General features: G+C 35.9%; 1 protein-coding gene across 5 annotated transcripts; it reads right to left on the reverse strand.

The window, feature by feature from the left end:
* Window positions 1-573: 573 nt before the first annotated feature.
* Window positions 574-7709, reverse strand: LOC136205669 (uncharacterized). Of its 5 annotated transcripts, none has more exons than XM_065996364.1 (13): window positions 7574-7709; window positions 6634-6979; window positions 6413-6563; window positions 5490-5818; window positions 5273-5423; window positions 4755-5095; window positions 4502-4652; window positions 3573-3907; window positions 3393-3504; window positions 2813-3138; window positions 2596-2746; window positions 1850-2187; window positions 574-1287 (listed from the first exon to the last, which is right to left on the reverse strand). In XM_065996364.1, exons 2-13 carry the CDS (start codon window positions 6964-6966, stop codon window positions 778-780), a joined length of 3228 nt encoding a protein of 1075 aa, XP_065852436.1. In that variant the 5' UTR covers window positions 6967-6979; window positions 7574-7709; the 3' UTR covers window positions 574-777. The 5 variants fall into 5 exon arrangements, with proteins under 5 accessions (XP_065852436.1, XP_065852435.1, XP_065852437.1 ...); XM_065996363.1 differs by having other exon boundaries at window positions 6634-7272; XM_065996365.1 differs by lacking the exon at window positions 7574-7709 and having other exon boundaries at window positions 2813-3135; window positions 6634-7567.
* Between the last annotated feature and the right edge of the window lie 6451 nt (window positions 7710-14160).

Genomic DNA, 14160 nt, shown 5'->3' on the forward strand with positions numbered 1-14160 from the left:
CGTTACTTATCAATGAGATAACGACTCGGTTAAGTTTTAATACAAATTGGGTGACATTTCACTGATTGGGATAGATCGGGGGCCAAATATGACCAAATAATAGGTCAAGGGCCAAATGATCAAATTTTGGATAGATCATGGACCATATAGTGCTTTAAGCCTAGATCTATATGATCCGAATGTTCGGAATGACCTAAATGTTGGAGATTGGATTGCATCTACTTTTCTGCAGATTTCGATTTACAATAATATATTTATTGTTGTTTTGTGTTTTTTTTTTTATGCCTGTATAATCTCTTTTGCTCTCTTTAACCGTTTTAGTCTCTATCTTGTAAGATTTGATTCCTTACCATTATTTTCTTGCTGCACTTATTGTGTTTTAATCTACTCAAGCTATAAACATTTTCATATGAAAAAAACAGTCATACCAAACACTAAAAACAGCCAACTAATAACTAACCATAACAACTAAACAGAGTCTTAACCAACAAAAATATAATCCCCTTTCATTTTTTTGATAAGCCGCATTAAAATGAATTGAATATGCAATTTAATTTTTGAAAGATACTTCCATATTCTTGGTAAAATTTTGAACAAATTATAATCTTGTCAACAATTGTAGCTGAGTTGGCACCCCGAGATTTCAGATTCAATTCTCAATAAATACATCCGCAAGGTGAGTAAACAGACCCTAATCATGAAAAAAAAAAAAAAAAAAACTTTAAATCTATCATATATCTTCATTTAGGAGAATTTTACAATGTCCTAATACAATTCCTATCTATAGAGCTTTTTAAATAACCATTTCCTGCGCTGGTTTACATCCATTGCCACAAACACTTTAGCATTCTTCTCCTTTTCCAGAAGTTTACAGGCTTCTAAAAAGAGCTCGTCGTCCATTCCCGGTATAGCTTGAAGTGCATCAACAATGACTTCAATTGACATGCATTCTTTTACCTTCACACTTCCCATGTTTGGCTTCAACCCAACCGCTTCTGGATTCTCCATCTTCTGTCTTTGAACTTTCCTTGAGCCTACTGAGCTTGATGAATTTATAAGTTTCCGTTTTCTTCGATGATTCAACGTTTCAAATTCTCCGGTTGGATTCGTTGCATCCTCAAACATGTCATCAGATTCAAGCCCCATGTCTGCAATATTGCTGTGAATCTCCATTTCTGTACCTGAATAACTTGAGCTTCCGACAGGTGATTCGTTACCGTAAATCATGCAAAGATCACTGTAACTATTCAAGACTCTATCTTTATACTTGATTGCACCAGGATGTTCCTGCAAAAAGAGTTAATTGTAAGCAAATCTACATAAGCTCTTCGACCAATCTATTCAAGTTCGGTCGTGTAGACTGCAGTCTTTTTTCATAATCAAGTGATGCATACCGTTTTGGGAAAATGACACATATAGGGTAGTTTTCCAACTTATCTACACGAATAGGGTAGATGTCAACTTATTTCCAAGTTAGGGGTGAATTCAGTCACATTGGCTGACCAAATATTTCTGCCAATTACAAGGGCGCATAGTCAGAAAATTCTGACCTCACCTGCTAAAGTGGGGGGCAGAGATTCCCTGCCCCCCATCCGCCTTTATGGGGGGCAGAGAATATGCAGAGCCAAAAAAAAATTCTGACTCTCCGCTTTTGTAATTGGCGGACATAATACGTCTGCCAATATGACTGGCGGGGTGAAATTAATTCACCCCAAACCCAGAAATAAGTTGATATCTTCCCTATTCGTTGTAAATAAGTTGGAAAACTACCTCAAACGTGTCATTTTCCCGACCATTTGCAGGGGAGCAGGAATTATAGTGGCATGTAATTCTTCACACAAAAGCACACCTTCAAATAAAATTTCCAATCCTTATCATTGGCTACCACTGTTTGTTCAATCTCATCCCAAGCAAAACCATTCTGATTGAGAAGATCTGTGATGTTGTTGTACTCTTCCATCAAGCTTAGATACCAGTTTTCGGCAACATCTTTGTCACATAGAAGGCCAAACTTTTCACTGAATGAGACAATTACCCAGGACCATGCTTGCTCATTCAATGTCTGACCAATCTTATTCCCTCTAAGCACCTGCTCTAACAGGAGTTGAATGAAATAAACTTCCATTGCTTTTGTCCAGTTTATCTGTAGAGGATCATAATTAGCCAGGGATAGCATGTCCTCATCTGCTGCAAGTCAAGACGAAACATGAGTAAGCAAAAAGTTGTTTTCGCAGCATTTCACGACACAATTGGGTTTTGAAATAGCTGATTCCAGATTACACGGATCTGCAGTTTTTTCAAGGCCCTAAGTGCAGTACTGCAAGTAGTCCTACATCTTTCAAAAATGCTACTTTTGACAAACAATCTTTTTTATGCATCACTTTTAGTGTGTGCAGGGAGCAGTGACGGATCCAGGATTCATTGAAGGGGATGCTCTCTCGTTATCTACGGGTGCTCAATTGATATTTTTCGGGTGCTTTTATAGAAAAAAAAGTTAAAGCTCTGTACACAACTTCCATGGAGCTTTCCAACAACCAATGGGTGCTCAAGCCCTCCCCCTGGATCTGTCACTGGCAGCGAGAGAGGAATACATACCAACATCTAGTCCCATGAAATAGCCGTCAACAGCCACTGATCGACTAGAATAATCCAGTCTTCCATTATTGTTTGTATATCCAAATATCAAGAATAAATCATTATAATTTGGGAGAGCTCTATTGCGATATAACACGGCATCTGGGTATTCCTGCACAAAAAGATGCAAGTTAAATGAATATCGGAGATATCATATTACTAGATTAACGGAAAGCACCTTCAGATAGGAATTCCAGAGATCATTACTGGCAATTATCATCTGTCTCACTTCATCCCAGGCAAAACCTTTTCGATCAAGTAAGTTTTTCATATAATTGAAGAGCTTCCTCAAATTCATAAAACGACTCTTTAAGACATCTTTGTCATGCTGAGATCCAAATTCAGAACTGAACTTTGCCATTATGTCACTCCATGCTTGCTTAGTAAATCTTAGCTTAACTATACTTCCCTGACGAACATGTTCAAGCATCAGATCAATGAAAAACCGGTCCATTTGCAGATTCCAAACAACTCTGTGGTAATGGCTTTTGTTAAGATTAGCCGCTCGAACAAATCCACACAAAAAGGAAAGTGTTAATCATGAAGTACCAATACTAATCACAACAGTTGATGCATGTTAGAACATAATTTATCAAGAATTTCCGGATTAACACTCTTGCATTGCAGCCAATGAAAAACAAAAAAGAAATACTGAAAATCTGAAGAACAATTGGCTACTTTAGAGGAAAGCATAAACGGCTCACAGAGAACCATGCCGAGAGCCTAAAATATTTCACAATCATCCGAAGAAGCAATACCTGGACCCGATTGATTTTCCCCTTCATCCAAACTCGAATTTCCATAAATCAAGTGCAAGTCATTGTAATTTGGCTTGCGTTCAGTTCTGTAGGATCTGACATCTGGATTTTCCTACATTAGACTAAATGTTAGTCACTTGTGGAAATGACAAACATCATAATGAAAAACAAGAAAAACACCTCTGTATAGGCATCCCAAACATCACTATATGCTCTGACTAGCTGCTTCTCTTCATCCGAAGAAAATCTTCTCTCGCCAAGTAGATTCTTCATATGATCGAACAATTTTCCTAAACTTCTGTAACGACTCTTTAAATTATGTTTGTCAACTTCTACTTCAAATTTTTCCTTGAACAGCATGGTCATATCTATCCAAGCTTGATTACCAAAAGTGTAACCAATCTTATCCCCTATGCTCACTTGCTTTAACATAAGGTCAATAAAATATCGGTCCATTGAAGGTGTCCAGTCTGTTCTCGAATGATCACCATTTGCATAACACTGGACAGCCTCTCCTGTAAATACAAGTAAAAATCATTCACACTCCCGGATCATTGAACTCCAACCCCATGCTGATTTTCCTAGTTCTTGCATATCAAGGTTCAAGTTAAGCCCAGAATAATAAATTAAAATGCACGGCTGCTATGCAGATCATGATTTTAAGTTATTTAATTCGACAAACATAAAAATGTAAAATGGGGAAGATTAAATAATAGAAGGGGAGGTGAAGTCAGGGAAGGGGAGGGGAGGTTTAAACACTTAAACTCCAAATACCACCAATTTGGTGGGACTTAAAATGGAGGTTTTTGGTGTGTTTTTAACCTCCATTTAACCTTTGAAATCCCTCCCCTCCATTTAACCTTCCTTTCCCAATCAAGGTTAACTAATTAACCTCTCTTTAATTAACCTCCCTTTAATTAACCTCAAAACAAGCAGACCCTAGGGGTATTTTATTGATAGGTTAGGAACTGGACGATCCTAGATTATTCTCACAAGCTAAAGAGAGAATCATAATAAATAACTCGAGTATTCTGCAACAATTCAAAAAATAATGGTCCACAAAATACCGCAACATAAATTTTGATTAGATGATTATAACAAGAACATACCAAACGTAACAACTGGGCCTTTATTGTCCATATCTACATTATGAGTCATATGGCTGTATCTTCCATTGGAACTTTCTTCACCAAATATAACACATAGCTTGTGATAGCTTGGCACACATATATTTCTATATGATCGAGCATCAGAATGCACCTGTTTATAGTACATTTAAGTGAGAAAATAATATTGAATGCATAATAAATAGAAGAGCAACTCTGCAAATTCAGCTATAATACAAAAACAGGGACAATTCACCTTAATAAAGGAATCCCAAACATAATCTTCAGCAGTTACCATCTCCTGATTTTCATCCCAAGAGAAACCATTCTGCTCAAGAAGAAAGTTTATGCAATTAAATTGCCTCCTCAAATGTTCATACCGCTTCTTCAGAATTTCTTTTCCATAACGTGACATAAATTTTTCATTGAACAACCTGATTATTTCATTCCAAGCCTCTATTGTCAAATCATGTCCAATCTTATTCCCTTGGAGTGCCTGGTCTTGCAGCAGATCAATCAGATAACGATCCATTTCTGGTATCCAGGGAGGTCGAAGAACATTTGTTCGAGCAGAGGAATAAATGTCCTTTTCAGCAGCTGCATGAGCAACAACCCACTTATAGATGCATGAATTGTGATTTTATCATGTTTCACATGACATTGACAAAATTAGACACAAATATATTTAATACCAGTAGAACATCATATAAATCTTAGCAATCATAAACTTTACAATATCAAAGACAACTTGCTAAAAGAAAAGACAGAACTCACCATGATTAACTTGTACATTGCAATCTTCAAAGCTCTTATTATAATGCAAGTGATCTCGATGACCATTGACTACTTTATTTCCATAAATCACGCTCAAGTCCTGATAGTTCAATAAGGTCTTTCTCCGGTAAGAATGTGCATCTGGGCATCCCTATATCCACAAAAGTAAGTACAAAAATAGTATAAATTACAATACCAAATAGAATTAACATTATACCTCAATACAATTCGCCCAAACAGCATCATCAGCCACTACCACCTGCTGTCTTTCATCCCAAGAAAATCCTTTTCTTTCTAGTAGGCTTTTTATATCACAATAGTACTTAAACAATTTCTTAAACCTTAGCTTCAAAAAACTTTTTCCATATTGAGAACCAAAGTTTCCATTAAACAAACAAAGCATGTGTTTCCATGCTTGCTTGCTGAATGTCTTATCTCTTCCATTGCCCTTTTTCAGTTGGTCCAACATAAGCTCAATAAAATATCGATCCATTTCTTGTGTCCAATCTGTTTTCTCACGCTCAGTTTTTGGTGGGACAAGGCTACCTATACCAACACTGCTACCAATTCAGACATTACTAAAATAAACATTTCTCCATAAAGTATATGAAACCTTATTGTAACAGATAAGAATTAAAAACTGCAAGAGAGTGCAAAAAACCAAACCCAAGCTTACAATATGTATTTCCAAGTAAATTTCCACAATGACAGAAAAAGGTGAAGCAAAATAAATAAGCAGAAAGTCACTGCACTAAACTATGAACTCACTTCACTGCTCTTCTCAAATAAAAGCCATACAAAATGCAGGGGTACATTTACAGTAGCATATCTGGTCGAGTTTTGATAAATTTTAGTGATGCTGCTCCTACTATGATTGACTTTAATATTTCAAGGGAAATAAACAATTTTAATATTTTAGAGATGATACATTGACTTTTCCAGCAAGAATATGAAGCACCGCAATATGTGTCCGTATTGTTTCACCTATTACAAGCTTTGGGTTCTTTGTTAGTTGATAAATCAATAGCCCGATATGAAGAATCATATGCCCCAACCGAATATTGGAGACAGTAAGAGGAAGAAAAAAAGAAGTTTTAAATGCCAATTTGAAATATAACCTAAAGATTAAAGCATATATACCAATATTCAGCCCTTGTATATCATCATCTAAGTCCACATCATGACTAGAACGGCTGTACCGTCCATCTGCTGCTGTATATGCATATATCAAGCAGAGATCATTGAAGTTCATCAAAGACTTTCTCTTGTAGCACTGTGCATCAGGGTGAGCCTGCATCATACACATTATCAGTAAAGTTTCATAAGTATGTAAAGAAGCAAATACGAGCATAATAATTGACCTTGATAAAAGCATCCCAGATAGCATCATCAGCTATCACCATTTTTCGAGCATCATCCCAAGAAAATCCATTCTGCTCAAGGAGATTCTTCACATCATTGTATTGCTTCCATAAATTTGTATAGTGACTTTTCAGTATATCTCTGTCATATTTAGTCCCGAATTTTGCATTGAACAAAGTCAGCATATCTGTCCAAGCTTGCTTGTTGAAGGTATGACCCATTCTGTTGCCCCTATGCATCTGAACTAACATGAGATCAATAAAACAGCGTTCCATTATCGGGGTCCAATTTGTCCTTGTTCGATCGCCACCTGGATGGACCTGGCTGCCCATTTCCTTCCCCCAACTACAACAAAACTTCTCTTAAATTTCAAAATGCTAGAAATATCAAAAAATGTTGTTGGGACTCAGGCCTTGATTACACACAGCTACAATTTGCGACCAAACCATACATTTCCACATTGCAAAGCACCTAATCCGTTACATTGAAAGAAGACTTGACCTTATTCTGTCTGTGGGGATATAACTCTAAAGACATTCATGAAACTCGGCATTTCCACATGAAGTAGCAACTTTCGCACCTCAAAACCAGAAAACCTCAACAAGTTCATGAACTCCCATGTCATAAGACAATTGCTTCTTAATCAGGTCAAAATTAATATGTTAGCATAATTAGCTTAAGCTCAAAATTGCAAGCACACAAATGAAGTGAAGAAAATTCTGCCAAAAAATTGAACTTAAAGTAGCCTTTGTACTCTAATAAAGAACTATACAATTCTTTTTCTGTTGCTACTCGGGTTTTTTGAAAGATATGTGTCTGCTTCAACGAAGAAAACCCCAAACTCTCATTTTTCAGAAACTAAACACGAATTTCTTATGATATATATACATAGATAATCACAGAAGTAAAAATACTTTGTAGCATTAGAGAGCAGAGTACCTGATTCGGAAACCAGAGGACAGAAAGGAAATGGTGAATCGTTGCTCGGACAGCTATACGAATCTGTTGCACGTCAGTCCATGGCCAACGGGTATGATTGGCTGCACGGAATAATTTACTCCAGTGTGGAGACAATACTGTCCTAATTCTGTTCGAGGTTACCTTTATCCTAATCAATTTAAATGCAGGTAAATTATATACTCATGGGAATTAATTTTACTCCTATTAACATTATGACGGTCAAACTTTAATGTATAATATTACCACGCTTTAAATATTCAATTTCTTTAACCTAAATGACTTTAAAATTAAAAACCTAAAGTTGTTCAAAATATCATTTCTATCAATTTTATAATGGATAATTACTAATATTAAAGCAATCAAGATTGAGTAATTTTTATGTTAAATAGTGTAAAGTTGAGTGACTTTTTATGTTACATTTGAAGTTAGTAGCTATAATGTTAATAAAGTAAAGTTTAGTGGCCATGGATGCAATTTACTTTTAAACGCATTAATTTTTTAAAGAAAATAAAAGATAAGTATAAATGTGCTCTCTGATTATTAAGGAAGAATAGATTTTCCACCCTTCAATGATCCGGTCACCCAATAAAGTTTGGAATTACACACCTTCAGTGAATTGGAAAAAAAAAAAACTTAAATCACTATTTGATTATTGACCTATCCAAAATGTTAGTTTTTTCAAAAAATCTCCATTTGACATATTTTTGCAATAAATGTTAGTTTTTCCCTCTCACTTATTATTTGGTAATATCAAAATATTGGCTTTGCACACCTATTATTTGACATATTCTTTAGTAATTTACCCACTTAGTTGTTGTAAGCTCTTCAAAAATAGGTAGGGAGGTTTCAAAAAATCTCCATACAAGTCGGGCATCTCAATATGGACGTGATGGTGGATGTTATGGTTGCGAACTTCCGAAGTAAAGACATGTCTAAGGAGCTTACTACCAAATGACCCTAGTCCTTTATCGACCTCATGTGACAGGCCAAAGATTTTGTGAGTTGGGATGGACACAAACTTAACTCACTACTGAAGAACCATTTGGGTTAAAAAAATCACTACACAACAACATCGTGGAGAAGGAGAGAAATGTCGAAAGAGACCATATGAGAAGTTAGAACGTGACTTTGCACTGCTCAATGCTCCCAAGAAGGAAGTTTTGTATGGTTGAGAAAAATAAACAACATATCGAGTACCCATCAAAGCTCGAATTGGGGGGGGGGGGGGGGGGGGGTTAGAAGTATTTTGTTCAGAAAGCTCCACTAAAACACCGAGATATAGAAGACAAGTTCCCTACCACGAACTGCGTTAAGTAAGAGGATGATGATGTTGTTATGATGGCTATATTGTATATCATACATGGCAATATTATGGAAAACGAGCCCAAACGAAATGTCAATGAGTATCTTATGGAACTTACTGACTTTCCAGAATGTTTCACAACTTCGATGGGGTGTGGTGGCGTTTGAAGAGAGCATCAAGACATTTAAGTCTACGCTAGATAGGAGAGTTGGGAGTTTCAAGGAGCTTAACGAGGGGAAAAGAACTCAATGTATTCCATATAAACTATATGGATTTACTCATGCATTCCAGGTATGAAATTTTTGTATATATATTTATATATATATATTTGTTGCTTGTACAATGAATTGGATATTTGCTAAAGTTGATCGTAATTGCTTGACAGGTTTGGATTTTGGAGTTATGAAAGGCAACTCATATCTTTTATTCAAAGATCGACAGTGATATCCATAGCCTTCCTCGTGTCCTTCAATGGACACAGTTAAGGACCACGTCATTATCTGAAATCCAGACATTGTTTGAGGTAAGTGGATAAGCTATATATATGTGTGTTTTTCCATTATTTGAAAAGCTTTTTTTTCACTTGTACATACGGGAATTGTTTTGTAGGAAGCTAATCCTCCAAAAAAAATACTACAACTGAACCCGGAGATTGCAAGAAGGAATGTGCTTGGTTTCAATATCTAATGGACCATCTTGAAGAGGAAAAAGAAGATGATGAAAAAGAAGAAGAAGAAATTGATGGAGAGGAAGAAGATGAGGAAGTAAATGAGGATGAAGAACTTAAAGGGGGAAAGGAAGATGACGAGGAAGAAGATGATGATGTAAATGATTTTGTAATATGCCCAAGGGTGGATGCGAGAAAGGCAATTGTGGAGGAAATTATGGATCGGGTCAATCATATGTTTACCTCACATTAAGAGTAGTGCAATGTGAAATTTGTAAGTATGGGTGACCAACTAATGAGTTTCGGAAGTCGACTATCCTCGTTAGAGGTGGATGTTCATAACTTAAAGGGTTAAATCCGATCTGAGAAGATGGTTGATCTTGAAATTGTTGGGAGGGGAGACGATGGAGATGATAGAAGTGAGAATGTAGATGAAGTGGTGAATGGTGAGAGTGGTGAGGAAGAAATAGAGAAGGGGGATGAGGTGAAGAAAGAAGATAATGAGGAGAATAAAGAAGATGATGAGGAGAAGAAGCATGAAGGAGATGAGGAGATTGTTGAAGAAGAAAGAGAGAAGGAATATGAGGAGAAAAAAGGAGATAATAAGGAGAATAAAGAAGATGAGAAGGAGAGAAGCATGAAGGAGATGAGGAGATTGTTGAGGAAGAACTAGAGAAGGAAGATGAGGAGAATAAAGGAGATAATGAGGAGAGTAAAGAAGATGAGGAAGCATGAAGTAGAAGAGGATAAGGAAGAGAAGAAGCATGGAGGTGAAAAAGAGAAGAACCGTGAAGTAGAAGAGGCGTCTGAGGAAAATTAGATGAAGAAAAGGAAAAGGTAAGGCTTTGTGTCGCGTTTGATTTTAACGTGACAGCTTTTGGCTGATGGAAAATAGGCTAACGTATGGCAGCGGAAATATAAAAATTTTAACCTTTTTCCATTAACCCAAGATCCGTTAATCGTTATTTCATATAAAGAGGGATAGAAGGAAATACCTTTTGAAGTTCTATCTACCGTTGCAATCGAAGTGCCCACAACTCTTACTCCGAGTTCCCGAGCACAAGACAAAAACACAATCCAAAATCAAGTTAGATATCAACCGTGTAAAAGCAATCAAGAATAGATTGCCTCTAATAAATCAACACAAGATCAAGGAATAAGAGAAATAGATGAAAATCAATTGAATCGGGAGGAAGCGGTGAATGATCTCGTCCTCAACTATGGGGGTCGAAATTCTCTCTCTACGACAGACTAGGGTTGGCCGAAATTTACATATAGAGGGGGTATATATACTCTCTTGTATCTAAACCCTAGTTAGATAGAATTAGGTTACTGAATAAGAATTTAATTCGGAATATAATTCTTATTTATTATCTATAATTATATCTAAATATAAAGATAATAATAATAACCTTTTAGGATAATAATAGGAGCAATTTAATCTCATTAAACCTCCTAACTTATTTATCTTTTAATTAATTTAATTCACAATCATAATCTAATTAGGATTGCTTAAAATCAAATTAATTTCTTTATGCATTTAATACATAAAAATCGCCCTCCTCTATTTATTGGGCCTTGGTGGACTCAGTTGGGCTTCCATCAATTAATTAACATTTGTTTCTCTTTTGGTCTCCAAGTCTTATGTGTGACCTATTAGGTTCTTATTTCTTCTAGCCGTATGCAACTATTAAATTAATTTTCTCAGAATTATATTTAATCTTTGTATAACGGAATGAGTACGCGAAATGTGATTAGCAAATCCGAAACATTCCCCCAGAGCTATAAGAAGACAGGTTGATTCCGTCGTTGACCTTTCCGTATTAGTTACAGTATAATTCGATCCTTTATCAACTACATCCTTGAACTGAATCTTATGACCATGGATAATGTCAAGTCACATATAGCGAGACGTTCGTTTTACTTGTACAGACCGAGTTAACTCCAATTAGATAGGTTAAGTGAAATCTGTATTTCAAGTCTTAAGCTATCACCTTGCAAGGATTTAGAGTCAAGTCTTCCACAAGCGATCCTTGGACGTATCTCCCATTTATCGGGAGTGACAAATGCTCAATCCAATGTATAACTTTCCTGCAATTACTTCCTGTGATACCCAACGTCTGCCGTTCACACCCTAGAGTCATCTCTGTTATGTATCGTGTTACAACAGGATCAAAGCATCACATTCCATAATTCAGAATCACTAATTAACATTCCTTTGAGTTTAAGGATTACTTATACCTATTAATACCAATGAGATGAACAGGTGACAAGGATGAATCTACCCATCCTGTTATCTCAAGTCGGGTCCCCAATCCTAATGAACTCCCTTTCATTGGATCCACGTAACTGTCCAGATATCTGCATATCTGAAGCTTGTGAGATGAGCTTTCTGTCTCGACAGAAGACATTGTTACATGCAAGTCTCAGCAGTGATATGTCAATCCTAAACATATTACTTGACTTGGGGTGGTTTTAAGTTTGTAGTTTATTATAAAGTTTTGTCTCACTTCATGCTTGTATGAACACTTTATAATCACTTTAAACAAACTTAGGGATTTCCTTTTATTAGACTTTATTTAGTTCTTAAAAGAGGTTGCCTTTATATAGTTATGAAACCATATCTCATTAAAACAAATGATATAAAGAACACTTCATTTACATTAAGTTTATATCCTAGAACAATTGTCTATAGGACACTAAACCCCAACATTGGCTACTGGAGTTTGTCGCATTATGATATAATGCGACAAACGTGACAACTTTTTGCTACTGGATTTTGTCGCATTATGATATAACGTGACAAACGCGACAACTTTTTGAATGTGGAGTTTGTCGCATTATGATATAACGCGACAGAATTATGGATCGTTATCCGAATGGTCATTGTGTTTGACAGGCTGATAAAAGAGATAAACATTATGTTAGAAGAGGTGGAGGTAGACAGAAGAATTTGGGTATATGTAGAGGTAGAGGTAGATGTGTAGTGCCTCGACAACCCAAAGTCAGTCAGTTCCTCTGCTCACCTTACACCAATCCTTTCACCAAGAAGGGTAATATCGGAACATATGTGTGGAGAGTTATGGAGATGGTTGAGCATTGGTCGGAGGAACAAGTTAAATGAGACATCACATGGAGTAGAGTTCCTGGTTGTCCACAACAGGAGTCTGGTTCAAATAATTGTAGCATATTCACTTGTGCTTTTGCCCGGGTTTTAACTAAGAGGCGTACAACAAGACATGATCAATTTGTATGTAACTTTGATGGATCTTATGACGTTCATTTTCGATTGCGTGTTGCAGTCGAGTTGTTTCATCAGAGGTTGTTAGCAAATAATTTAGAGAATATAGTTTACATTTCTCTGATAGTTAGATATAGACATGAACAGTTTGTATATAACTTTGTAAGTATATTTATGTTATTTATACAAATTCACATGATAAAAATATGAATGTCCTGTGATTTTAAAATTACTTTGAAAATATATGTTTGTTGACCGTCCATGTAAGTCATATTATCTCGAACGGTTTTTCCATAGTCGTGCCACGATATATAGCATATAAGGAACAGTTCTAGTTGGCATACTTCTCCATTTAACAAAAAAAACACATTAACAAACAAACACGACAATATAGTGAAGCGACAAATCTCGTAAACAGTACATATTGTCGCATTATGATCTAACGCGACAAACACGGCAACATTGAAAACACATCACCATTGTCGCATTAAGTCGTAGTGATGCAATGCAACAAATGCGATAAGTGTTGGGAATTGCAGAAAAGTAACAAAAATGTAGAGTTTCAATAGGTTGTAGGGTTTCGAGATGCATGAAACTAAACTATTTTTCATTTAAATTTGATATACACATTACATACCTGATATTGTATTGAAATTGAAAGGCATGTAAAACTTAACACAAGACTTACATATCTTGATTGTTGTCTAAATTGTTATAGAAAATGAAAAGAAAGAAAAAAAAGGAAGAAGGAAAGGAGTTGTTGCTTCGAGCTTGTCTGCATAAAAAGAAGCATGAGAAAGAGAAGGAAATTAAAGTGTCTAGATTTGTAAAAAGTAAATGAACTAGCCCTAATTTGTAAATAAGCTTTCAAATTGATCCAGGTTTGTAATTAACCCAATTTTAGTGGCAAATGATATGTTAAATTTTGCCGCTAAACCCCAAACTCTCTTGCTTGTCAAATTTTGTACTCCATCTGTAGTAAGGATGAAGGTTCAGTTTCAGAGACAGTGGCATCGATTGATTTACAATGTTTAGTGGTAATCTCGTTCCTTTGCCTTCTTTCAAGTCACTCCTATTGCTTCCTCACCTTCGGCGCCTAAGATTACTTCTTGTACTTCCTTCTCCCTTTCTCTATGTGTATCTGACTGGTTTTCTTATCTTTTATTTATTTGATTTCGCCTACATGTTTTTTTTTTCTTAGGCTATGTTTGGGAGTTTGGAGGTTAATGGAGGTGAGAGTTAAAGGAGGTAATGGAAAGGGAAGGAAAGTGAAATGAAAATTAAAAATTAACCTTGTTTAGGAGTTTATAGGATGTAAAAGAGTTTAAAGGATGTAAACGAGGTTAAATGTTTAA

The sequence above is a fragment of the Euphorbia lathyris genome, chromosome 9, assembly GCF_963576675.1.
Source record: "Euphorbia lathyris chromosome 9, ddEupLath1.1, whole genome shotgun sequence".
Lineage (NCBI taxonomy): Eukaryota > Viridiplantae > Streptophyta > Magnoliopsida > Malpighiales > Euphorbiaceae > Euphorbia > Euphorbia lathyris.

Excerpts from the sequence above, each read along its gene's own strand:
- LOC136205669 (XM_065996364.1), bottom strand. The coding sequence starts at position 6,966 with ATGGGCAGCCAGGTCCATCCAGGTGGCGATCGAACAAGGACAAATTGG. Across the intron at positions 2,747-2,812 it reads TCTGGAATTCCTATCTGAAG|GAATACCCAGATGCCGTGTT; the intron begins GTGCTTTCCGTT and ends CTTTTTGTGCAG. Across the intron at positions 2,188-2,595 it reads TTTCATGGGACTAGATGTTG|CAGATGAGGACATGCTATCC; the intron begins GTATGTATTCCT and ends CTTGACTTGCAG.